This window comes from Grampus griseus (genome assembly GCF_964374135.1).
Source record: "Grampus griseus genome assembly, chromosome: 4".
Classification (NCBI taxonomy): domain Eukaryota; kingdom Metazoa; phylum Chordata; class Mammalia; order Artiodactyla; family Delphinidae; genus Grampus; species Grampus griseus.
In genome coordinates this window covers 92,607,659-92,631,303 of record NC_138997.1, presented here as the reverse complement: position 1 = coordinate 92,631,303, position 23,645 = coordinate 92,607,659, and the positions used below count along the sequence as shown (strand labels likewise).

The 23,645-nt window shown below is 38.1% G+C and overlaps 1 protein-coding gene across 2 annotated transcripts in view; it reads left to right on the top strand.

Annotated features, from left to right (window-relative positions):
• ANAPC4 (anaphase promoting complex subunit 4) overlaps positions 1-23,311 on the top strand; it is a 41,234-nt gene extending 17,923 nt beyond the window's left edge. Inside the window, exons 16-28 of one of the 2 annotated variants that reach the window (XM_082653863.1) lie at positions 2,573-2,628; positions 4,927-4,973; positions 12,995-13,051; positions 13,373-13,429; positions 15,513-15,606; positions 18,839-18,936; positions 19,509-19,570; positions 19,653-19,691; positions 19,788-19,889; positions 20,702-20,776; positions 21,693-21,866; positions 22,503-22,626; positions 22,993-23,311. In XM_082653863.1, coding sequence (XP_082509989.1) covers positions 2,573-2,628; positions 4,927-4,973; positions 12,995-13,051; positions 13,373-13,429; positions 15,513-15,606; positions 18,839-18,936; positions 19,509-19,570; positions 19,653-19,691; positions 19,788-19,889; positions 20,702-20,776; positions 21,693-21,866; positions 22,503-22,626; positions 22,993-23,220 — 1,213 coding nt within the window. In that variant the 3' untranslated portion in view covers positions 23,221-23,311. The remainder of the gene's footprint in view (positions 1-2,572; positions 2,629-4,926; positions 4,974-12,994; positions 13,052-13,372; positions 13,430-15,512; positions 15,607-18,838; positions 18,937-19,508; positions 19,571-19,652; positions 19,692-19,787; positions 19,890-20,701; positions 20,777-21,692; positions 21,867-22,502; positions 22,627-22,992) is intronic. The other variant, XM_082653864.1, reaches the window with a different exon arrangement.
• The last annotated feature ends 334 nt before the right edge of the window (positions 23,312-23,645 follow it).

The following is a 23,645-nucleotide window of genomic DNA, read 5'->3' as shown; positions in this document are numbered from 1 at the left end:
AGCCACCACAATGAGAAGCCCATGCACCGCAACAAAGAGTAGCTGCCGCTTGCTGCAACTAGAGAAAGCCCATGTGCAGCAACGAAGACCCAACGCAGCCAAAAATAATAAATAAATAAATTTTTACAAAAGGTTCACGTTGGTAATGAAGGTCTAGGGTGTGAACTTTAGAATAAATAGCCCAGGTGGAGTGGAGGACGAGATCTTTGACCTGAACCATGCTATTAAATGTCTTATTATGGCAGTCCCGTCTTTTAATTTCTAAGTGTTTTCTTATTTGTTTAATCATTTTTCAAAGCTGTGCTCTTGCTTTGTGGATGTGACATCTTCCCACAGCTCTCTGAGGACGTTAATTAGAGTTTTAAAAAATCTCTGCTGCTCCCTGAATTATCTCCTCTTTGTGTGTTACTTTGCTGTTTATTTTGGTCTCTTGTTGCAAGCTTTCTTCAAAAACCTGATGCCCGATTGTTTACTCATATTTATTCGTGAGGCAGTTTAAAGTTGCCTGGAATTGCTGGGTGCAGGGCGGCCCAAAGCCAGCATGAGTGCCAGAGCATGCGGACCTGTGCTGTGGGCAGCCAGTGCCGACCCAGAACCGCCTTGGCTCTTCCCAGTTTATTCAGCTTCTTTGAAGAACTCTGTTTTTGTCTGGAAGGAAGTAAATGCCTAGGCATTCATATTTTGGGGGAAAGAGTGTATTGGCCACTCTGTGTTTCAGTTTGTCCTCCTTTGTCCAGCCCCAGATGTCATCCTAATGTGTTCTGTTGAACTTGATGTTTCTAAGGACTGAGTATCCTTGGCGTCTGCCGGGTGGATGACTCCTTGCTGCTCTCTTTCCACAATGCCTGGCACGTGGCCGCCTCTGGTGACCTTCACCAAATCACTAGTCTTCTGTCGGCTTTTGACATTTCTGAAACTCAAAAAAAATTTTTTTCTAGTGTCCTGTTTTTGTGTGTGAGTTTATAACACATCCACCTCTCCCCACCAATCCACCATCATTTTAATGGGCTTTTATTTTTTTTAATGAATTTATTTATTTATTTTTGGCTGCATTGGGTCTTCGTTGCTGTGCACGGGCTTTCTCTAGTTGCAGCGAGCGGGGCTACTCTTCATTGCGGTGCGCAGGCTTCTCATTGCAGTGGCTTCTCTTGTTGCAGAGCACAGGCTCTAGGCGCACGGGCTTCAGTAGTTGTGGCTCGCAGGCTCTAGAGCGCAGGCTCAGTAGTTGTGGCACACGGGCTTAGTTGCTCTGTGGCATGTGGGATCTTCCCGGACCAGGGCTCAAAGCCATGTCCCCTACATTGGCAGGCGGATTCTTAACTGCTGCGCCACCAGGGAAGCCCCTAATGGGCTTTTAGAAGGTAGAGCTTATTACAGATGTGTGTACTCAAAGAACAAAGCAGGAGGAGAAATGATATTCCTTTTCCTGAACGTTGAATAATTTTTTGGTTCTTCGTATTTGCAGAGAGTAAACATAAAATATTAAGCTTTCTGTGATCACCTTTCACCTTTCAGTGGAAGGTAGTTTTTGATTTAACTTCTTCCTCCTTTGAGCTAAGTAGAATATAGCATTATTTTAGGTTATAATGGAGAAACTGAGGCAGTGAGAACTTTGACGTTAGCCTATAATAGATCAGTGGTTGCCTGGGGGTTGGGGTGAGAGTATTGACTGGGAAAGACAGAAAGGAACGTCTTTTCTGTTTTTCATTTTTGCTGCAAGACCATTTTGATCATAGTGCTTGGTAACGCAAGAGATGTTACAGTCTTTTATGTCAGGTGTTTTACTGTGTACAGAAAGGTTAATGATGCTGACCTACTTGTCCGGTAGTATTTATGACATTTAATGCTTGGAAGGGACTTTGAGATTTAGGGGTGAAAAGCGCACATATTGTTTGCTTAGAGTAATTATCTTACAGATGTGAGCTTAAAGAGGTTTTTGAAAAAATGATATCCATCTTTATATTCAGAGACAGTTTCATCAAAGGGAAGATGACTTCCACTTATAACCCTTAATCTTGGGGGTACATTTGTGTAAAGCCCAAGGAAATTCAAATTTTGAGATTCATTACTGTAAGGATAAAAAATCAACTTCCAAAAGTAATGTCTGTTGATATCAGAGCTAGTGGTAGTGACATATTACAAGTTTATAATAATGATTTTCTTTTGTGTTTGATGTTTTTTTCTTCTTACTGATCAGTGAGTATTTTTTTTTAAACTGAGAATGGTGCTGGAAACTTTTTTTCTGATTTCTTTTATTTCCAAAGTTAGAAAAGGATTTCGTACTTTACTGGGTGCCCGGAAAGGAAAGACTGTTACACAGTTTGTGGCAAGGCTGTTATAATCAGTTAGAATCTGAGTTAGTTGCATTTTTTTTTTAAGAGAATCAGGATTTGCGTTTTTGAAATTTTATTTTTGGGTATGTGTTTTATTTGTTAAATCTGTTGTAAAGGCTTAAATGTCATCCAGATAGGATATAGTAGAACAAAAAGGATTATTATATTCTACAGTAATTGAACAATGATACATGAACCCCATGTAATAATTTCATTTCTGATTTATTTTTATCTTCTAGAGTTATAGATAGCAGTATGAAAAACTTCAAAGCATTTTTTCGGTGGCTGTATGTGGGTAAGTGAATTGAATGAAGCATTCTTGTATTTTTAACACTTTTTAAAAAAATTGTGGGAGTATCAGTTTAGCATATTTCAATTACTGTAGTAAATTTTAAATACCTATTGAAGTAGAGAGAATAGTATAAGTGATCTGCCTTCTACTCGTCACTCAGTTTCAGCAGTTTTCAACACATAGCCAGTCTTATTTCTTCTATACACCCACCCATCTCCACCCCCGCAGACAGACCTTCTAACATTGATTGTCTCTGTCACTCACTGAGAATTGACCCTTATTTACCTTGTAATGTCTCCTTAGGTTAAAATAACATTCTTTAAATCTCTGCTTTGTATTAGGTATTGTTAGGTGTTAGATTTGGGGGAAAAGGGGGAGAAAAAATAAGACAAAACCTCTGCCCTTGAATAGCTTAGCTCCTGTTTCATACTTTGGTCTTCTGTCTCTAGAGCTGTGCCCTTCATTATGGTAGCCACTAGTCATGTATGGCTGTTTCAATTAGCTGAAGTTATGTAGAATTATAAACGCAGTCCCTTAGTCATGCTAGCCACATTTTAAGTGCTCAGGAGCCACATGTGGTTAATGGCTACCATGTTGAACAGCACAGAGCTAGAACATTTCCGTTATCTCTTCTATTGGACAGTGATGCCCTAGCTAAATAGAATGCAGACCACTTGTGGCCTTTCTTTATGTCTCCACAGTATCTTTGCATTTGTAGGTAATTAACAAATAGTTACTGACTTGATATTAAATGTTTTAATGCTCACTCTACAGGATATGCATATTTTATTTAGGTCCATTTGTACTGCTATTTTTGTGACCTCTATTAATATCTTTGAAATAATTTAGCATACGTTTCCCTCCAACATATGCAAAATTTAGTCGTAAATGGAATTTATCCCATATTTGTTAAAATTCTAAAGAGTAAAATAGAAAGTAAATTACCTATAATGTGCTAATATCCTTGAAACAAATGCCCAGATCTTTAATTCTCATATTTTTAAAACAGACTTTTCATATTTATTAGCCTAGTACAATTGCTTTCAATAAAAAAATGAAAGCGATCTGTAGATGTTGACATTTAAAATTCTTATATTTTTCTCAAAACCATACCAATGGGGAGCCAGAGTGTTTATCAGGCCAGCCTGTTTAATATCAGAGTTAATTAGAATAAATTACAATGTTAAAATTAAACGAAACCTTAGAAGTGACTTTCTTTTACAGAAGTAGTAGCTTGGTTTTACTGATAATTATTGGAGTAATTAGGCAGTTTATATTCTTATTGCCTGTCCTAACTGTAATAAGAAGCTACATTAGAAGATAAATGAATTACTGCTCAGTCCTTATCATTAGAGCAAAGCACACTGGATTGGCGAACTGGAGACCTAACTGTAACTGGGTGCTGCCACTAGTTAGCGCTCTAATCTTGGTTTGCTCTTGTGTAAAATGTAGTCTCCCTGAAGGCAGGGACTTCTTTTATACTGCTGTATCCCTAGTACCTATATTACACTCAATAATTAATTTTTGGATGGATAAATGAATTAGTGGAACCTAGATTATGGCTGGTTTTTCAGATAATTTAGAAGTTTGAATTAATTAAAAACAGTTTCTTAAAATAATCCATATTTGCAGAATAATGTCCAACATGCTCTTTCTCAGCCAAACATAAGCATATTCAAAACTATGCAAAAGCACATGCAGCATACTTCTTGACTTAGGTGGATGTAATGTATAGAAAACACGGTATTGATAAAGACACCCCTATGAAAGGACAAAAAGAACCAACCACAATATTAAAGAAAGTATATAAATATATATATACACACATGTAAGTGTGTGTTTACACACATAAGTCTTAGTGCAAATATCTTCATGTAGCAAAAAAGCCCAAGGGAAAGAAATACATCTTTTTGGTATTCTGAGACTTTTGGAGGAAAGAACTGCTTGCACATTTTAAGAGAAGAAACATCACCGAGTTAGGAGGAATCCCTACACACGTAGTCTTAGCTCAAGGCAGCAGTTAGGTTTCTTTGTCTGGAGTGGCAGTGGGTTGAATTGAAGGAGAAAATGAAAAATAATAGTTTAGGATGGCTATACCCAACCATTTTGAACCTGAAAATATAAATCAAATTTAAATTCTTTTAGTTCTTCGAAGAAAAATAAGTTTTCCTTGGTGACAAGAAGCTGTTGAAAATGGAAAATGTAGTCCAGTGAAATACATTTATTTTTTGAAATGCATCTATAATTAAAATTATGTTTGTAGTTTCCCTTTAAAGATAGTTTTAAAATTTATATTTCCAGCAATGTTGAGAATGACGGAAGACCACGTACTTCCTGAGCTGAATAAGGTATATAGTAGTATTTTTTTTCACATCTTTATTGGAGTATAAATGCTTTACAATTGTTGTGTTAGTTTCTGCTGTACAACAAAGTGAATCAGCTATATGTATACGTATATCGCCATATCCCCTCCCTCTTGAGCCTCCCTCCCACCCTCCCTATCCCATTCTTCTAGGTCATCACAAAGCACTGAGCTGATCTCCCTGTGCTATGAAGCAGCTTCCCACTAGCTGTCCATTTTACATTTGGTAGTGTATATGCGCCAATGCTACTCTCTCACTGCATCCCAGCTTCCCCTTTCCCCCATGCCCTGAAGTCTGTTCTCTATGTCTGCGTCTTTATTCCTGTCCTGCCACTGGGTTCATCAGTACTGCTTTTTAAAATTCCATATATATGCGTTAGCATACGATATTTGTTTTTCTCCTTCTGACTTACTTCACTCTGTATGACAGATTCTAGGTCCATCCACCTCACTACAAATAGTTCAATTTTATTTCTTTTTGACTGAGTAATATTCCATTGTATATATGTGCTACATCTTCTTTATCCATTCATCTATCGATGGACACTTAGGTTGCTTCCATGTCCTGGCTTTTGTAAATAGAGCTGCAGTGAACATTGTGGTACATGACTCTTTTTGAATTATGGTTTTCTCAGGGTATATGCCCAGTAGTGGGATTGCTGGGTCATACGGTAGTTCTGTGTTTAGTTTTTTAAGGAACCTCCATACAGTTCTCCATAGTGGCTGTATCAATTTACATTCCCACCAACAGTGTAGGAGGGTTCCCTTTTCTCTACACCCTCTCCGGCATTTATTGTTTGTAGAGTTTTTGATCATGGCCATTCTGACTGGTGTGAGGTGATACCTCATTGTAGTTTTGATTTGCATTTCTCTAATGATTAGTGATGTTGAGCATTCTTTCATGTGTTTGTTGGCAATCTGTGTATCTTCTTAGGAGAAGTGTCTGTTTAGGTCTTCTGCCCATTTTTGGATTGGGTTGTTTGTTACTTTGATATTGAGCTGCATGAGCTACTTGTATATTTTGGAGATCAGTCCTTTGTCAGTTGCTTCATTTGCAAATATTTTCTCCCATTTTGAGGGTTGTCTTTTAATCTTGTTTATGGTTTCCCTTGCTGTGCAAAAGCTTTGAAGTTTTATTAGGTCCCATTTGTTTATTTTTGTTTTTATTTCCCTTACTCTAGGAGGTGGGTCAAAAAGGATCTTGCTGTGATTTATGTCATAGAGCGTTCTGCCTATGTTTTCCTCTAAGAGTTTAATAGTGTCTGGCCTTACATTTAGGTCTTTAATCCATTTTGAGTTTATTTTTGTGTATGGTGTTAGGGTGTGTTCTAATTTCATTCTTTTACATGTAGCTGTCCATTTTTCCCAGCACCACTTATTGAAGAGGCTGTCTTTTCTCCATTGTATATTCTTGCCTCCTTTTTCAAAGATAAGGTGACCATATGTATGTGGGTTTATCTCTGGGCTTTCTGCCTTGTTCCATTGATCTGTATTTCTGTTTTTGTGCCGGTACCATACTGTCTTGATTACTGTAGCTTTGTAGTATAGTCTGATGTCTGGGAGCCTGATTCCTCCAGCTCCATTTTTCTTTCTCAAGATTGCTTTGGCTATTCGGGGTCTTTTTTGTTTCCATACAAATTGTAAAATTTCTTGTTCTAGTTCTGTGAAAAATGCCATTGGTAATTTGATAGGGACTGCACTGAACATGTAGATTGCTTTGGGTAGTATAGTCATTTTCACACTATTGATTCTTCCAATCCAGGAGCATGGTATATCTCTCCATCTGTTTATGTTATCTTTGATTACTTTCAACAGTGTTTTATAGTTTTCTGAGTACAGGTCTTTTGCCTTCTTAGGTAGGTTTATTCCTAGGTATTTTATTCTTTTTGTTGTGATGGTAAATGGGATTGTTTCCTTCATTTCTCTTTCTCATTTTTCATTGTTAATATATAGGAATGCCAGAGATTTCTGTGCATTAATTTTGTATCCTGCAACCTTACCAAACTCATTGATGAGTTCTAGTAGTTTTCTGGTGGCATCTTTAGGATTTTCTATGTATAGTATCATGTCATCAGCAAATAATGACAGTTTTACTTCTTTTCCAATTTGTATTCCTCTTATTTCTTTTTCTTCTCTGATTATTGTGGCTAGAACTTCCAAAACAATGTTGAATAAGAGCGGCAAGAGTGGACATCCTTGTCTTGTTCCTGATCCTAGTGGAAATGCTTTCAGTTTTTCACCATTGAGTATGATGCTTGCTGTGGGTTGTCATATATGGCCTTTATTATGTTGAGGTAGGTTCCCTCTGTTCCCATTTTCTGGAGAGTTTTTATCATAAATGGGTGTGGAATTTTGTCAGAAGCTTTTTCTGCATCTATTGAGATGATCATATGATTTTTATTCCTTAACTTGTTAATGTGGTGTATCACATTGATTGATTTGTGTATATTGAAGAATCCTTGCATCCCTGGGATAAATCCCACTTGATCATGGTGTATGATCCTTTTAATGTGTTGTTGGATTCTGTTTGCTAATATTTTGTTCAGGATTTTTGCATCTATATTCATCAGCGATATTGGTCTATAATTTTATTTTTTTATGATATCCTTTTCTGGTTTTGGTATCAGGGTGATGGTGGCCTCATAGAACGAGTTTGGGAGTGTTCCTCCCTCCGCAATTTTTTGGAAGAGTTTGAGAAGGATAGGTGTTAACTCTCCTCTAAATGTTTGATAGAATTCACGTGTGAAGCCATCTGGTCCTGGACTTTTGTTGGTTGGAAGATTTTCAATTACAGTTTCAATTTCATTACCTGTGATTGGTCTGTTTATATTTTCTAATTCTCCCTGGTTCAATCTTGGAAGGTTGTACTTTTCCAAGAATTCGTCCATTTCTTTCAGGTTGTTTGTTTTATTGGCATATCATTGCTTGTAGTAGTCTCTTACGATCTTTCGTATTTCTGCCGTGTCAGTTGTAATCTCTCCATTTTCATTTCTAATTTTATTGATTTGCGTCTTCTCCATTTTTTCTTGATGAGTCTGGCTAACGGTTTATCAATTTTGTTTATCTTCTCAAAGAGTATTCTTTTAGTTTTATTGATCTTTGCTATTGTTTTCTTTGTTTCTATTTCATTTATATCTGCTGTGATTTATGATTTCTTTCCTTCTACTAATTTTGGGTTTTCTTTGTTCTTTTTCTAGTTGCTTTAGGTGTAAGGTTAGATTGTTTATTTGAGATTTTTCTTGTTTCTTGAGGTGAGCTTGAATAGCTATGAACTTCCCTCTTAGAAGTGCTCTTGCTGCGTCCCCTAGTTTCTGGCTCATCATGTTTTCGTTGTTATTTGTTTCTAGGTATTTTTTCATTTCTTCTTTGGTTTCTTCAGTGATCTCTTGGTTATTTAGCAGCACACTGTTTAGCCTCCAAGTATTTGTGTATTTTTTACTGTTTTTTTACTGTAGTTGATTTCTAATCTCATAGCGTTGTGGTTGGAAAAGATGCTTGATACGATTTCAGTTTTCTTAACTTTTCCAAGGTTTGATTTGTGACCCAAAATGTGATCTATTCTGGAGAACGTTCTGTGTGCACTTGCGAAGAAAGTGTATTCTTCTGCTTTCTGGTGGAATGTCCTAAAAATATCAGTTAAGTCTGTCTGGTCTGTTGTTTCATTTAAAGCTTGTGTTTCCTTATTTATTTTCTGTCTGGATGATCTGTCTATTGGTGTAAGTGGGGTGTTAAAGTCCCCAACTATTATTGTGTTACTGTCGATTTCTGCTTTTATGGCTGTTGTCATTTACCTTATGTGTTGAGGTGCTCATGTGTTGGATGCAGAAATATTTATAATTGTTATGTTTTCTTCTTGGACTGATCCCTGATCATTATGTAGTGTCATTCCTTATCTCTTGTAACAGTCTTTATTTTAAAGTCTATTTTATCTGATATGAGTATTGCTGCTCCACCTTTCTTGTGATTTCCATTTGCATGGAATACCGTTTTCCATCCCCTCACTTTCAGTCTGTATGTGTCCCTATGTCTGAAGTGGGTCTCTTTTAGACAGCATATATCAGAGTCTTGTATCCATTCAGTCAGTCTGTGTCTTTTGGTTGGAGCATTTAATCCATTTAGATTCAAGGTGATTATCGATATGTACGTTCATATTACCATTTTCTGAATTGATTTGAGGATTTTTTTGTGGGGTTTTTTTCCTCTTGTGTTTCTTGCTTAGAGAAGTTCCTTTAGCATTTGCTGTGAAGCTGGTTTGGTGGTGCTGAATTCTCTTAGCTTTTGCTTGTCTGTAAAGCTTTTGATTTCTCCATTGAATCTGAATGAGAGCCTTTCTGGGTAGAGTAATCTTGTTTGTAGGTTTTTCCCTTTTCATCACTTTAAATATGCCCTGCCACTCCCTTAGGGCTTGCAGAGTTTCTGCTGAAAAATCAGCTGTTAACCTTGTGGGGATTCCCTTGTATGTTATTTGTTGTTTTTCCCTTGCTGCTTTTAATATTTTTTCTTTGTACTTAATTTTTGATAGTTTGATTAACATGTGTCTTGGCATGTTTCTCTTTGGGTTTATCCTGTATGGGACTCTCTGCACTTCCTGGACTTGATTGACTATTTCCTTTCCCACATAGGGAGGTTTTCAACTGTGATCTTTTCAAATATTTTCTCAGACCCTTTCTTTTCTCTTCTTCTTCTGGGACCCCTATGATTCAAATGTTGGTGTGTTTAATGTTTTCCCAGAGGGCTCTGAGACTGTCCTCAATTCTTTTCATTATTTTTTCTTTATTCTGCTCCCTGGCAGTTATTTCCACCGTTTTGTCTTCCAGCTCACGTATCCATTTTTCTGCCTCAGTTATTCTGCTATTAATTCCTTCTTGAGTACTTTTAATTTCATTTATTGTGTTGTTCATCACTGTTTGTTTGCTGTTTAGTTCTTCTGGATCCATGTTGAATGTTTGTTTTATTTTTTCCATTCTGTTTCTGAGATTTTGGATTATCTTTACTGTCATTGCTCTGAATTCTTTTTCAGGTAGGTTGCCTATTTCATCTTCATTTATTTGGTCTTGTAGTTGTTTACCTTGCTCGTTTGTCTGTAACATATTTTTTTGTCGTTTCTTTAATTTTTTTTTTTTTTTTGATGGGTGGGGCTATATTTGTGTCTTACTGGATGTTTGTTTGGCCTGAAGCCTCCAGCACTAGAGTTTGAAGGCAGTTGGATAGAGCCAGCTCTTGGTGCTGAGATGAGGACCTCTGGGAGACCTCACTCCGACTAATATTCCCTGGGGTCTGAGGTTCTATTAGTCTAGCAGTTTGGACTTGGAGCTCCCACCGCAGGAGCTCGGGCCCAGCCTCTGGCCCGGGAACCAAGATCCTGCAAGCCGCGTGGCGTGACCAAAAAAACAAAAATAAAACAAGGAGCAATATAATAACAAGGAATAAAAAGCAAAATAAAATTAGAAAGATAAAAAATATATTAGGAAAAATAAAAGTATAATTGAAACAACTGCAACAAGGTAAAATAAAACCACAACAGAAAGAAAGGGGGGGGAGGGAACAAGCCAAAAGGAGAACAATAACATAGTATAAAGAATAATATAAAATTAGAAAAGTAAAAGATTTATTAGAAAAAAATAAAATATAAATGAATCAAAAAGGTAAAACAGAACCCCAGTCTAAAAGAGGAAAAAAGAAGAAAAAAACAAAAGCCTTGGCTATGGGGGCAGAGTTTAGGCGGGGGTGGAACTTAGGGGTGGGGTTTAAGGTGGGGCGGAGCCTAGGTGGGGTTGGGGGTGGTGTTTGAGCGTGGGGCGGGGCCTCTGCTTAGGACCTGCGCCTTAAGGGGAGAGGCAGCATCTCCAAAGGAGGGCCTTCCAGCTGTGGAGTTCCCCGGAGTGCGGAGGCGGGGCCCTGGGTGGGGGAGTGTGGGTGGGGTTTAGGCCCAGCGCAGTTGGAGGGGTTCTCAGAGGGCATCTTTGAGTGTGGAGGCGGGGTCCTGGGTGGGGGTGTAGGGGTGGGGCTTGTGTTCTGCACGGCAGGAGGGAGGCTCTGAGGGCAGAGGATTAGGCCCAGGAGCCCAAGAGGCTCCCCGGTGCCTAAGTGGACAGGGAAAGCACTGGCCACATTCCCTTCCGTTCCTCCACGCCCCCCCACCAACAGTCTCCCTCATCCCCGCTGGATCCCTAACCATGGGAGGGCCTCTCTGGCTGTAGGAACTCCTCCCCTCCCCCAGCTGCCCCTCAGGGGTGCTGGTCCCATAGGTCTGGCCTTTATTTTTGCTCCCCCTTACCTCCCTCCTACTCCCTCAGGACCCACGGCTGGAGGGGGCCTCGGTGGGCAGAGGAAACCTGGCCACGCTCCCTTTTGATCCTCTGCCCTCTCAATGGTCCCACAATTCCCCGCTTCGGGCGTGGGATCCCTTCCCCTCCCCCAGCTGCCCCTCGGGCGCCAGTCCCGTCCTGCCTCCACTTCTCCTCCCCCCTCACTCCCCCCATGCCCCACGTTCTACCCGGTCGCTGGGGGTTCCTCTCATCCCCTTAGGTGTCCATGGTCCCCCACTGTGCCTGGTAGGTGCCCTAGTTGTGCGGAGACAGAAATTCTCCATCCTCCTAGTATGCCATCTTGACTCCGCCCCTCTCCTAATATGTTAATATTGCCCTGGTTGAGCTCAGCTTTGCCGGTCATCTTGGTAGTCTTATGCAGTTATTAGTTAACAAGATGTTAGGCTCTAGACACAAGACAGATCCTAGTAAGCCTTTTTTTTTTAAATTTGCATGTTTGATTTTTTTTTTAATCTCACAGAACACCTTTATTTTGGCTAAGTTTATTGTTTTCATGTTTGTGTAAGATTTTGTAATCTATATAACATAGGGTGTTTGGATTCCTTACTTTAACTTCCTAAAATGTTAAATGCATTTTTATTTTCCTTGGAAAGCTAGTACTTAGGTATTAGTACCTATGTTGAGGTCTGGCAAACACCAGTTTCTTTCTGACTCTAAGGATTGTGACAAGTAGCAATGGAACCTTCTTCTAGAAAAATCTTACAGAATAAGGCAAAATTCCCACTTGGTTCCTGCAGCTCGCTCATCCTCACCCCTGCCCAAACTGTCTGATTCAGATAGATTAGGTAATTTTGAGTCTGAAAAAATGGAGAGCATTAAGAGTAGCCTTGGGCTTCCCTGGTGGCGCAGTGGTTGAGAGTCCGCCTGCCGACGCAGAGGACACGGGTTCGTGCCCCGGTCCGGGAAGATCCCACATGCCGCGGAGCGGCTGGGCCCGTGAGCCATGGCCGCTGAGCCTGTGCTCCGCAACGGGAGAGGCCACAACAGTGAAAGGCCCACGTACCACAAAAAAAAAAAAAAGATTAGCCTTGGTGGCCCAGATGAGTAAAGGATCACAGCTTTTTCACAAAGTAGATCTTTTGTGCTGTGGATGACTGGCCTTGCAAACCAGAGACGTTCACCTTAGCTGTTTCTCTGATATCACTCTTAGCTTTATTTGGGGAAATATAATATGTTACTTGTTGGGAGAGCCCTCAATGTGTAATTTTTTGAGGGCTGAAGAACCGGGATAGGGAGAAGGCAGGGTCATTGAAAGAAGCAGAGGGGCAACACTGAAGCGCTCTTGGGTTGCAGCCTTTAACTCACATTGAGGTTATTTATCTGGACTGACAGTCCCCTACTCCCAAAGGAGGGACTCTACACACATAGTCTTAGCATAAAGCATAAAATAATAAACAGCCTTAGGCCATAAAGAGTTCTGTAGCTATTGGCGTCGCTGATTGGAAAATGGGTTTAAAATATTTAATTACATGCTTCTCAGAGCCCTAGGATTTCATATTTTCAGAGTTGCATAATCTCCTGAATTTCTGTTGACATTTTCTTTGAAGGAACTTTGCTTATTTGTCCCATAACTTTTAGTAGATAGTAGAAAAGTCACATTTATTATTACATAGAATTTTATTGGCAAGCTTTCTCTTATCTTAATCTGTTTTCTTTTTGTTCCTTTTGGTTTTGATAGATGACTCAAAAAGACATCACATTTGTTGCTGAATTTCTTACTGAACATTTCAATGAGGTAGGAAATTGGTATTTCTATAGTGCTTCTTAAAAAACAGTCACAATAAATTGGGATAATGGTAGGAAGTAATCAAATTTAATCCAATTTAATTGAAGTTCTAAGCAATTCTGTATGCTTTTTAAACTATTGAGCTAATTAATGGCAGTACTTATTTATTAAATGTAAAGCATAGAAATGGAACTTTTGTTTGTGTGTGTGTTACTACATATAAAAGAGTAACTGCCACCAACAGCTTTCTTGAGTTTTTGGTGTAAATATATAAGATTTTTTTTCCTCAGTGAGTTGACTTAAGAATTAAACTATATTTATTCTTTCTAGGCTCCAGATCTTTATAATCGAAAAGGAAAATATTTTAACGTTGAAAAAGTTGGTCAGGTATGGGCTCTGGATTGAATCTAGTTACTAATTTTTTTATTTTTAAAACTTTAGCAGTGTTAGTCTTTATTATACAAAACTTTTGGAAAGTAATATAATGCCACATTATATAGTAACCGTGCCCTTTGAGTAAAATCACCAAAGAGTAGCTTTAAACTTTTTCATCTCAGAACCCTTTTACATTCTTAAAATTATTGAAGACTCCGGAGAGCTTTTATGTGCACTGTATCTATCAATAGTAGATATTATTAGGTATTTGAAATTAAACAGAATAAAGAATTATCTCTTAATTAATTTAAAAAGAACCCACTTACCGTTACACGTTAATATAAATATTTTTAACAAAAAGTAACTATACTTCACAAAACAAAATTAAGTGAAGAATGGCATTGTTTTATATGTTTGCAAATCTCCTTGATGTCTGGCTTAAGACAAGGCAGCTATATTCTCATATCTGCTTCTGCATTCGATCTATTGTGATGTGTTGTTTTGGTTAAGAAAGCCTGGTTTCACGCAGGTGTGTAGTTGGAAAGGGTAAAGTATTTTAATAGCTTTTTAGATAACTGTGAATATTCTTTGATACTACACCAGATCCTGACAGGTGGTAGTATCTTAGGTTAGTTTCAGTATGGAATCTAAATTGCATCAGTGGACTTTTCATATTCTGATTCACTAAAATTCATTCATCTACCTTGCACTTTGGATGGATTTTTTACGCTGTGCATGTGATTTTGCCATATCATGTACTGGTCATTTGGAAAATACTGATTCACTGAATTACAACGATCTTCCATATACTGACACCTTTCTTCATAAAGTATCCAAAAGTCAGATTTTGTTAATGTCATTACCAATCTCATCAGACAATGTTTAACTACTGTGAGGTTGCCAAGCACATAGTGGCAGATACATGTTTTTCAAAAATTTTAATTTTTGCTTAAATGTTTAAATTTTATCATTGGTAATAAATACTGTCAGTTTTTTGTTGTTGTTGTTTTTGTGGGGTTTTTTTTTTTTGTGGTATGCGGGCCTCTCACTGTTGTGGCTTCTCCCGTTGCGGAGCACAGGCTCTGGACGCACAGGCTCAGCGGCCATGGCTCACGGGCCCAGCCGCTCCGCGGCATGTGGGATCTTCCCGGACCGGGGCACGAACCCGTGTCCCCTGCATCGGCAGGCAGACTCCCAACCACTGCGCCACCAGGAAAACCCCTGTCAGTTGTTTTGCTTAAAGTGACAGGATCACTTTCTTTATTTTCAAGAACATATCTGCCAAATACCCAAGAACGAATAATCATAGTTTGTCTGCCAGTTGTTCTTTTGAGTGAAAATGGAATTCCATTAATAACAAAGAAGTGCCTGGCCTGACTCACAACTACATTTTCATAAATGCTTTCCCTCATGATAACTGTCATATTTTGGTAGGCAGCAAAAGTGCTTTATTTATACTTCCCAATTCTGTCACTCATAATATTAAAAAGATTTTGTTGAGATTTAGTTTAATCATTTTAATAGCCTCATTAGAGATTAGTGAAACTGTATGTGGCAAAAAGGAGTATAGTGACTGCTAGTATGGTTTGGGGCCACTACTTTGATTCTTGGTGACAGTGCCAGCAGTTTTCTCCACCTGTGCTTTTGACTATCAGGGCAGATGTCATTACAGTGAAAAGGGCAAATAATATCTTGATACTATTATAAAAATAGTAATGACCTCATGGATCTCTGAAAGCATCTTGAAGACTCTCAGAGCTGCATGGATCACACTTTGAGAACTACTGCCATAGATTACACTGACAGTTGATACTTTTCAAATTAATTTATAAACTTACATATGTAAGATTAAAATGTGCTTCCTGAAGATAGAACATGAAATTTAAACTCAATTTATAGTCTCTAAATCTGCAGCATTCTAATGTTTGCAGTTCAGTTGCTTGGCGTTTAGCAGATTTTGGTCATCTCACAGAATAATGCACTTTCAGAGGACTTGGCAGTAAAACAAAATAAGTAGAATAATGTTAAATATAAACAATTTCGGAGCCTAATGCTTTGGTTTACAAAACTTAAGTTTCTAATTCTGTACTTCTAGTACTTGAAAGACGAAGATGATGATCTTGTGTCACCCCCTAACACAGAAGGGAACCAGTGGTATGACTTTCTTCAAAACAGCAGCCACCTTAAAGGTATGTCATGAACCAACATGGATTTTGGCCATGTTTATATTTATTTGAGACCAGTACATCAGCAAGTGTACTTGCTGAATACTTACCTAAGTTCTTTAGATTTATCTTCTGTGTCCATTTTATTTGATTATAGAAACAGTAAAATAATAACAGTATATGACATTACCATGTTCAAAAACACTCTGATATTAACTGTGATGTAGTAAGATTGCTTAAGTATCGTCCATTATAAAAAATATGTATTAAAAAATAGGATATTGGGAAGAAAACTGTAGAGCCTATCAGTCAGAGAAGTCTATTTTGCCAGTTCCAATTTATCAGCTTTTAAGAGCATATGATGCTTTTAACTCCTATAATGATGCATCTCTGTATTCTTCTGAGGTTGTATTTTTTTTTTAATTGTTATGCCTTTCATTCTCTAGGATGTTGATTTGGTAAAACTTTATTTAGCCAACATTACTGGGAATACAGCACAAAATAGCAACCATTAAATATGTCGAAACGTCTCCATTTTAGATGAAAAGATTTTTAAAGCATCTGTTTCTTTGCTTTCTCAAAGAATAATCTGACCACAGTTTAGCTATTTCTTAGATCCTTGGGGTAATAGCCACATACATATATTACCTCTTTTAATCTTCACAAGAACCTATGAGGTAGGTACTTGTTATCTTCATTTTACTAGTGAGGAAACTGAAGGTTAGAGAAGGCCCCAAGGTGGTAAGCGATAGAGCTAGGATTCTGCTAACTTGAGAGCCTGAGTTTTTAACTGGACTTAGTAGTGACCTCTGCTCTGTGTGGTTGCTGTGTATCTGAATGAGTGAGTGAGTGGGGGGAGGCAGAGAAATCTCAGGCCCAGAACTTTGCTTACTGCTGTTTTGATTTAACCCTACAAGCCCAAATTCTTTTTCAGAGCAGGACGTATTTTACATTGTTTGAGAGTCTTAAGATCAATTGAGAGAGATGTATTGACGTAAGTTAGCTATTGAATAGAGGGAAAATAAAAGTACAGCTGACTCAACTCATTTACCGTATTTAATCAGGATGTCCAAGGAGTAAGGAAGGATGCCTGGGGAGGGCTGATGGCAGTGTACCAGCAGGGGTGTGGCACCTGGACCCTGTCACTGTTGGGCTAATATCCATCCTGGGGACTTTGGACTAAAAACGGGTTCTACCCTTTTTTCTCCCCACATCTTCTATGGCTGAATAGAAAGGTGTAATCTTAGTTACAGTTCTCATGTTTAACTTCAGATTAACTCCATCTCTTAAATGCTTAAGAGTTTGCTAGTGTGTGACTTTGGGCAAGCTCATTAATCTCCCAGTTTCTTAGTCTAGTATGAAGTAATACCAACTGTCATTATGGAGCTATTAAGAAACCTTTAATGAAACTTCTTCCTAGCACTTTGCAAAAATCAAGTGCTAAATGCTTAGCACACCTAGCTTCCCAGGGGATGTGAGAGAGTCGGTGTTGTTACGTGGGTAGAGGTCGGTGTGCTGGAAGCCGGGCTGCCTGGGCTGAAGTCCTGCTCTGCCACTCCCTGGTGTGGGGCTGAGGGCACGTTGCCTGACCTCTTTGTGCCCCAGTTTTCTCTTCTGTAAAGTGAGGGTGATCAGAGCGCCTCCCTCAAAGAGCTGTTGGGAAGATGAAACAAATTAACCTAGATGAAGCACTTAGGATAGTGCCCGGCACATAGCATATAAGCAGGCAGTATGCATCTGAGCTGTTTTTACTCAAAACACTTCCAACACCAAAATGAGAGGCTTTTTTCCCTCCTGAGACCAATTCTGACACCACCTGGGTGTCCTACAGTTTGATTCTGACACTAACTCTGCAGAGTTACCACCAGACTCCACAGGGTTAGGGCTTAGTCCCACAAGACTGCCCCCACTTCAGAGTTCAGTCACAAGTACGGGGTCCCCAGGTTACCCACACTTCTGTTCCACTTGGCTACAAAGTTGGGGCTTCCCATGCTTCAGTTTTAATAATTTGCTAAAATGGCTCACAAAACTCAGAAACACTTAACTTACATCTACCAGTTTATTATAAAGGATACAACTCTGGAATAGCCAAATGGAAGAGACGCATGGGGCAAGGTATGGGGAGGGGCGTGGAGCTTCCATCCCCTCTCCAGACGCACTGCCCTCCCAGAACCTTAAGCATCGACCCAGAGGCCCTCTGCTCTGTCGTTTAGGGGCGTTATGGAGTTTTCATTATGTAGGGGTTAGGGGCCATTGGTGACGGGACTCAACGCTAGCTTCTCTCCCCTACCCGCAGGTCGAGGGAAGGGGCTGAAAGTTCCAAGCTTCTAATCAAGGCTTGGTCTTTATGGAGACCAGCCCCCATCCTGAAGCTATCTAAGGGCCTCATTAAAACTCATTAAGGAGCTCTGGGCCAGGAACTGGGGACAAAGACCAAATATCTCTCTATGATACCACAGCGTCTGTCCCCTGTTGGGAGCTTAAAATGTTAACACGATTAAAGCTCCTTTTATCCAGTGTAGCTGGGACATGAGGTGCTGTGAGGGAGGCCTACAGAGCACAGTGGAAGAGGGTGGGCTTGGGAGTTGGACCTGGGTTTGATTCAGAGTCTAGCTTCCTAGTCATTCTCACGCTGGGCAATTGCCTACACCTCCTAAGCCTCATTTTTTTTTCTTTTTTTAATCAGTAAAATAAAGAGTATGATGCTTAATATATACAGCTGTTGTAAACAATAGAAATAACAGGTATAAAAAGAACCTAGCATACTTGGTGTCACTAAATGAAAAATTATATATTACTTTCTACTGATAAAGTAGTCTTTTCAAAAGTAAAGAGCTTATTTTCATAGCACCAGTTTCTTGTCTCCTGTTTTTGTTTTCACTATCACACTCTTCCAAAACAAGCGCTGTTGTTATACCATTGTGGCAAAGAAGAGAGAAAAATGAACTTATTTCATTATATGTCTTATGGTTTCCAAATCATCCCTTTTTTCTTATAGCCAGCAGAAGCATACTGTTGGATTTTGGTGGGAAAAAATAAAATACAGAATAATAAGCTGCAAGGACTGGCAGCAGGGGACGATGCAAGGCAGAAGGCCACGGTCATCTTTAGTGAGGTCGCGCCAAGGTGTAATGAAGTGGCCAGGGAGAGTTCCACCATCAGATGAGCTGTGTGGGCTGGCTCTAGCAGTAGATCAGTTTCTCCTAGTTATCTGGTTTGTTATAGCTTTTTATTTTTTGTTTTTGTTTCAAACCAGAAAGTCCTCTGCTGTTTCCTTATTATCCTCGAAAATCATTGCATTTTGTGAAAAGGCGGATGGAGAACGTTATTGATCATTGCTTGCAAAAGCCAGCAGTAAGTTTGAAAGAAATGCATGTTTTTGTGTAGGAGCAAGAACATCTGCGCTATGCGGCTCGCTTATGTAAATGGTCGTAGTTATTAAGATGAACCATATCAAAATGCTGGTGTTCAGCTATTTCTGACTAACAAAAATGGCAGTTTCATATGGCTCACTCTAATATTTCCTCTTATTGTTGCTTTCTTACATAAATTAAAAAATAACTACATGGTTATTGAACGTGTTGACGTCCTTTAGTATTTTACTTGTGCCCAGAACAGACTTATTATAAATGGTCTTAGTTACAGAGCTGATGTGTCTGTTAACTACTGAATGAATGATGGATGATTGATGCTATGGGACTAGAAGAGGTGGTTTCTAACCTGCCATCACTTATCTCCAGGGTCCTTTTCAGCTCAGAACTTTCTCTCTTCCTTACTGCCATGACTGTCATTAAAGTTTCTTGCATGAAGGTTGGTGATATAGATGACTTTGCACTAGACTTAAACAGTGACGAGCAGTCACTTTCTGTGGAGTATTTATTTTTGTGTATGTATATGCTTTAATTATATGTTTAAATCTTATTTAGGATGTAATTGGAAAATCGATGAATCAAGCAATATGTATTCCATTATATAGAGATGCTAGAAGGTAATTCTCTTTACCTTTTTGGGTGATATAATTCAGCAGCCAATTAAAATTTTTCTTACTTCTTTTTTTTCTTTTGTTTTAGTGAGGACTCCACACGTAGATTGTTCAAATTCCCTTTTCTGTGAGTGTCTCTCCCCTATCTCATGTGAATAATACAGTTTGGTTCTCTGCATTGGTAGCTAAATAATCATATTTTGACATTAACTTTTTTCCTTAGGTGGAATAATAAAACCTCAAATCTGCATTATCTTCTTTTTACTATTTTAGAAGATTCACTTTATAAAATGTGCATCTTAAGGAGACATACTGATATTTCCCAGTAAGTATTAATCTGAAGTTTGAACCAAGGAGATAAGATTTTATTATTTTTAATCATAAAACATACCACTTCCCTTCCCTACATTTCAGGTTTTAGTTAAGCTGCCTTATGACTTTAAGCTTGCTAACTTAACTGTTCTGGTCTTCGTTTTCACATTTTTAAGGTGGTAATGCCAAATTAGGAAGCTATGTGATCCCTTTTAATTCTAGATTATTTAATTTTGTATTGGTATATAGTTGTTACATGTAGGATATTTTTAGGGTGAGGAAAAATATAACAACAGAATAGTCAGGATTATATCTCATCAACTTGTGGAAGTTCAAAATTATATTTTGGCTTCCTTATAGAAAGGATTTTTACCTCAGGTTAAGTATGCCTTTCATTAAACAAGAAGCCTTGCATATAGAGACTTCTTTTGAGAATGCAAATAAAAGTTCTGAAAAATAAATCATATTCAGGATGTCACTAGGATCTTAAATGATTTAAAACTAAACCTGAGGGAAAGTTTTTGAAACCAAGATGTAGCCCGAGAGAAATAATTTGGTTGTCCCAAACATCCTTATTTTATAAGGAATCTTGCTACTTTGGTGACTATAAGATTTTAAACTAAGCTGTAATTTTGATGTTAGTTTTATCTATCAGGGGTTTATATCAGTTATCAGTATTCTAGAGTGAGTGTAATAGTATTTGGGTCTCAGGTTTGGTGATTAGGTAAATGTACTAACAATCATGTTCTTTCAAGCATATATAGATTATTGCCTATCCAACTTGTTCTACAAAGTCTCTTCCCCCACCCCCTTTCTTTCTTGAAGATCTGTAAGTAATGGACTAATTGCTATTAAATTTGGGAGCTTCACATATGCCACAACTGAAAAAGTGAGAAGAAGGTAAATCTTGAATCTTGTTTGAGTGAGATGTATATATAATAAATACAATTATAGGAATATGGCTAGACTCAGTTACAGTGATGATATTCTTAGAAGGCCTTCATCATTTGCAACTTAGGGGGCTGGGTTGGTTATGTATTTTATACTTAGAGGATGATTTGACTTACAGTGAAAGGAACCTTACTGGCCTGCAGGAATTTTTATAGTGTGCTTTCCTACAATTAATACTTCTGAGCTCTTTGTCAACTAAGAAAGTAATGTGGGTCCAGGGGGCAGATGGCTGAAGGTCTTCTTATGACCAGCGAGGTGTGAGGTGGTATCCTTCTCACTGGGGTGGGATTTTCTTAGGGCACAAAGGGTAACAATACTTGATGTCATCCTGAGGCTTTTGCAAGAGAAAGAACTGACACTAATCCTAAACCAACCTTTTTCTTACTCTTTTCCTTACATAAACGAAGTTCTTTATGATAATGTCTTTGAAGTTGTGTCTTTTCATATGTAAATCTTATTTTTACTTTTCACTCTAGTAAACTGTTTATTATATATATGTATATATGTATATACACACACACACACACACATATGTATATACATGGTGTCATTCATGGAATCTCTACAGGCTTAAGGCCTGACCATTGATGTCAAGAGTTTTCTGGAGCTGTGAACCAAGTTCACAGGTTTTTCTTTTTTCATGATTATCTATTTTCAGGGCCTAGTTATATTTGTGAATAATCAGTACAACAGGTAACTGTGACTTTAGTGTAAACTAATGATATATTTTAAATGTTACTGTATAGAATGTCACTTGATATTTTCATTGTCAGTTTTCTGCTTGGTACCAGTATAATGTTATATATACAGTATTTTCTCAGTCATGATAACATCTTTGATATAACAAAACTTATTTTAATTCTAGCACCTACAGTTGTTTAGATGCACAGTTTTATGATGATGAAACTGTCACAGTAGTTCTTAAAGACACTGTAGGACGTGAAGGAAGAGATAGACTCTTGGTCCAGTTGCCGTTGTCTTTAGTGTATAACAGTGAAGATTCTGCAGAATATCAGTTCACTGGGTCTTACTCTACAAGGTAACTTACATTAGTAAGATTGTCTTTCTGATAGAACAGTTAAATGTTTTTTTAATGTATATTGTACATTCTGGTTCTTTAGGTTTGATAGATAAATAAAGTCAGCTGAGCAGAAATGCTTCTATTTTTTTATTGAAAAAATACTGGCTTCAACAGCTCTTCTGTCAAGAATTATTTGCTGGAACAAGGTGGGGAATTATTTGGTGTGGAGAATGGAACTGTTTTCAAGGATAGCATGAACCCCAATTTGTAGTAGAGTTATTTTAGATTTGCCTTTAGTATTTTCCTTTCAGAATTAGGACTTCAGTAGCCACATAGACGTTCAAGGTCAGTTGAACGAGATGGCTTTAGATTGAAATTTAAATAGGCAGATCTCTAATTTTTAAAATGAGTCCATTTGCTTACCTTGAAAGTGAATCAAAAACCTTACTAAGGTTTCTGCCTTAAAAAGGTATTCTGCCTATTTGGAAATGCAGTTTTTTCATAGAATATAGTATCACAGCTTTTTTATACAGTAGCTGGTAGAATTATATTGGAAATGGGAATACTGGTAGAAATCAAACCCTGATACCACCCCTAGTAAACCAGGGAGAACAGCCCCATTTCACTCCTGGATTGGTTTTCTCCCCTCTCTAGGCTAGATGAGCAGCGTAGTGCTATTCCCACCCGTACCATGCACTTTGAAAAGCACTGGAGATTACTGGAAAGTATGAAAGCACAGTATGTTGCTGGGAATGGTTTTCGCAAAGTGTCCTGTGTGGTAAGTATTAAATTGTTGCAAAGAGTAACAGAAGCAACAGGATCTGTAAGTCCTCTCAGTGCAAACATTTAGTGATGTCAAGCTTTTATTGATTATGAGCAGGTAGTGGCCTTAGCTATTTAGTTCTCTTGTTCTAAGAAAGCTTACTAAGTAATTAATAACAATTTTAGATTTTAGTAATCTTGAAATTGTATGTGGAGATCCTTTTATACAAAATGAAAGCTGAGTTTAGTGATTTTGTTGTAAATTGATTGGAAAATAACTTGCCTATAAAACCACTTTTTTCCGATTTCTTGTTTCTAATTTTTTATATATAATGTATTAGTTAAGCCATTTTTAAAGTTCTTTATTTGGCCTTTTCTTTAGTTAAGCTCGAATCTCCGTCATGTGAGAGTATTTGAAATGGACATAGATGATGAATGGGAGCTTGATGAGTCTTCGGATGAAGAGGAGGAAGCCAGTAATAAGCCTGTAAAAATAAAGGAAGAAGTATTGTCTGAGTCGGAAGCAGAGAACCAGCAAGCTGGCACTGCTGCTTTAGCTCCAGAGATGGTCATTAAAGTAGAAAAACTTGACCCTGAGCTAGACTCATGATCTAGCTTGCCATTATTTTGTATGTTCTCTTGTCAGAAAGGACACAGATGATGATCGAAGATGCGTTGGACCACTTAATTTTCTTTGTGAAATAAACAGTAAATTTTATTTTTTTTGTTCTGCGTCATCTTCTTTTAGTGGTATAGCCACTGTGATAGATTTTCTTTTCACCATGATTTCTTTTTAATACTGTGTGCAGAACTAGTGTTAAAGAAAATATAAATTGAATGTGAAGAAAAAGTTTAATCTTTTCTGTCAAAAGGTAGGTATCAGGAATCATTCCTGTATCAGGAAGAAATTACGTTTAGTCATTCATCACTGGAAGTTTTGATGCATTTAGTATGTTTAAAACGCAGACAACATTTGTTCCTGTTTTTCCATCTTCCTCTTCTAGTTCACTTTAGATCTCCAGAATGCTTTCAAAA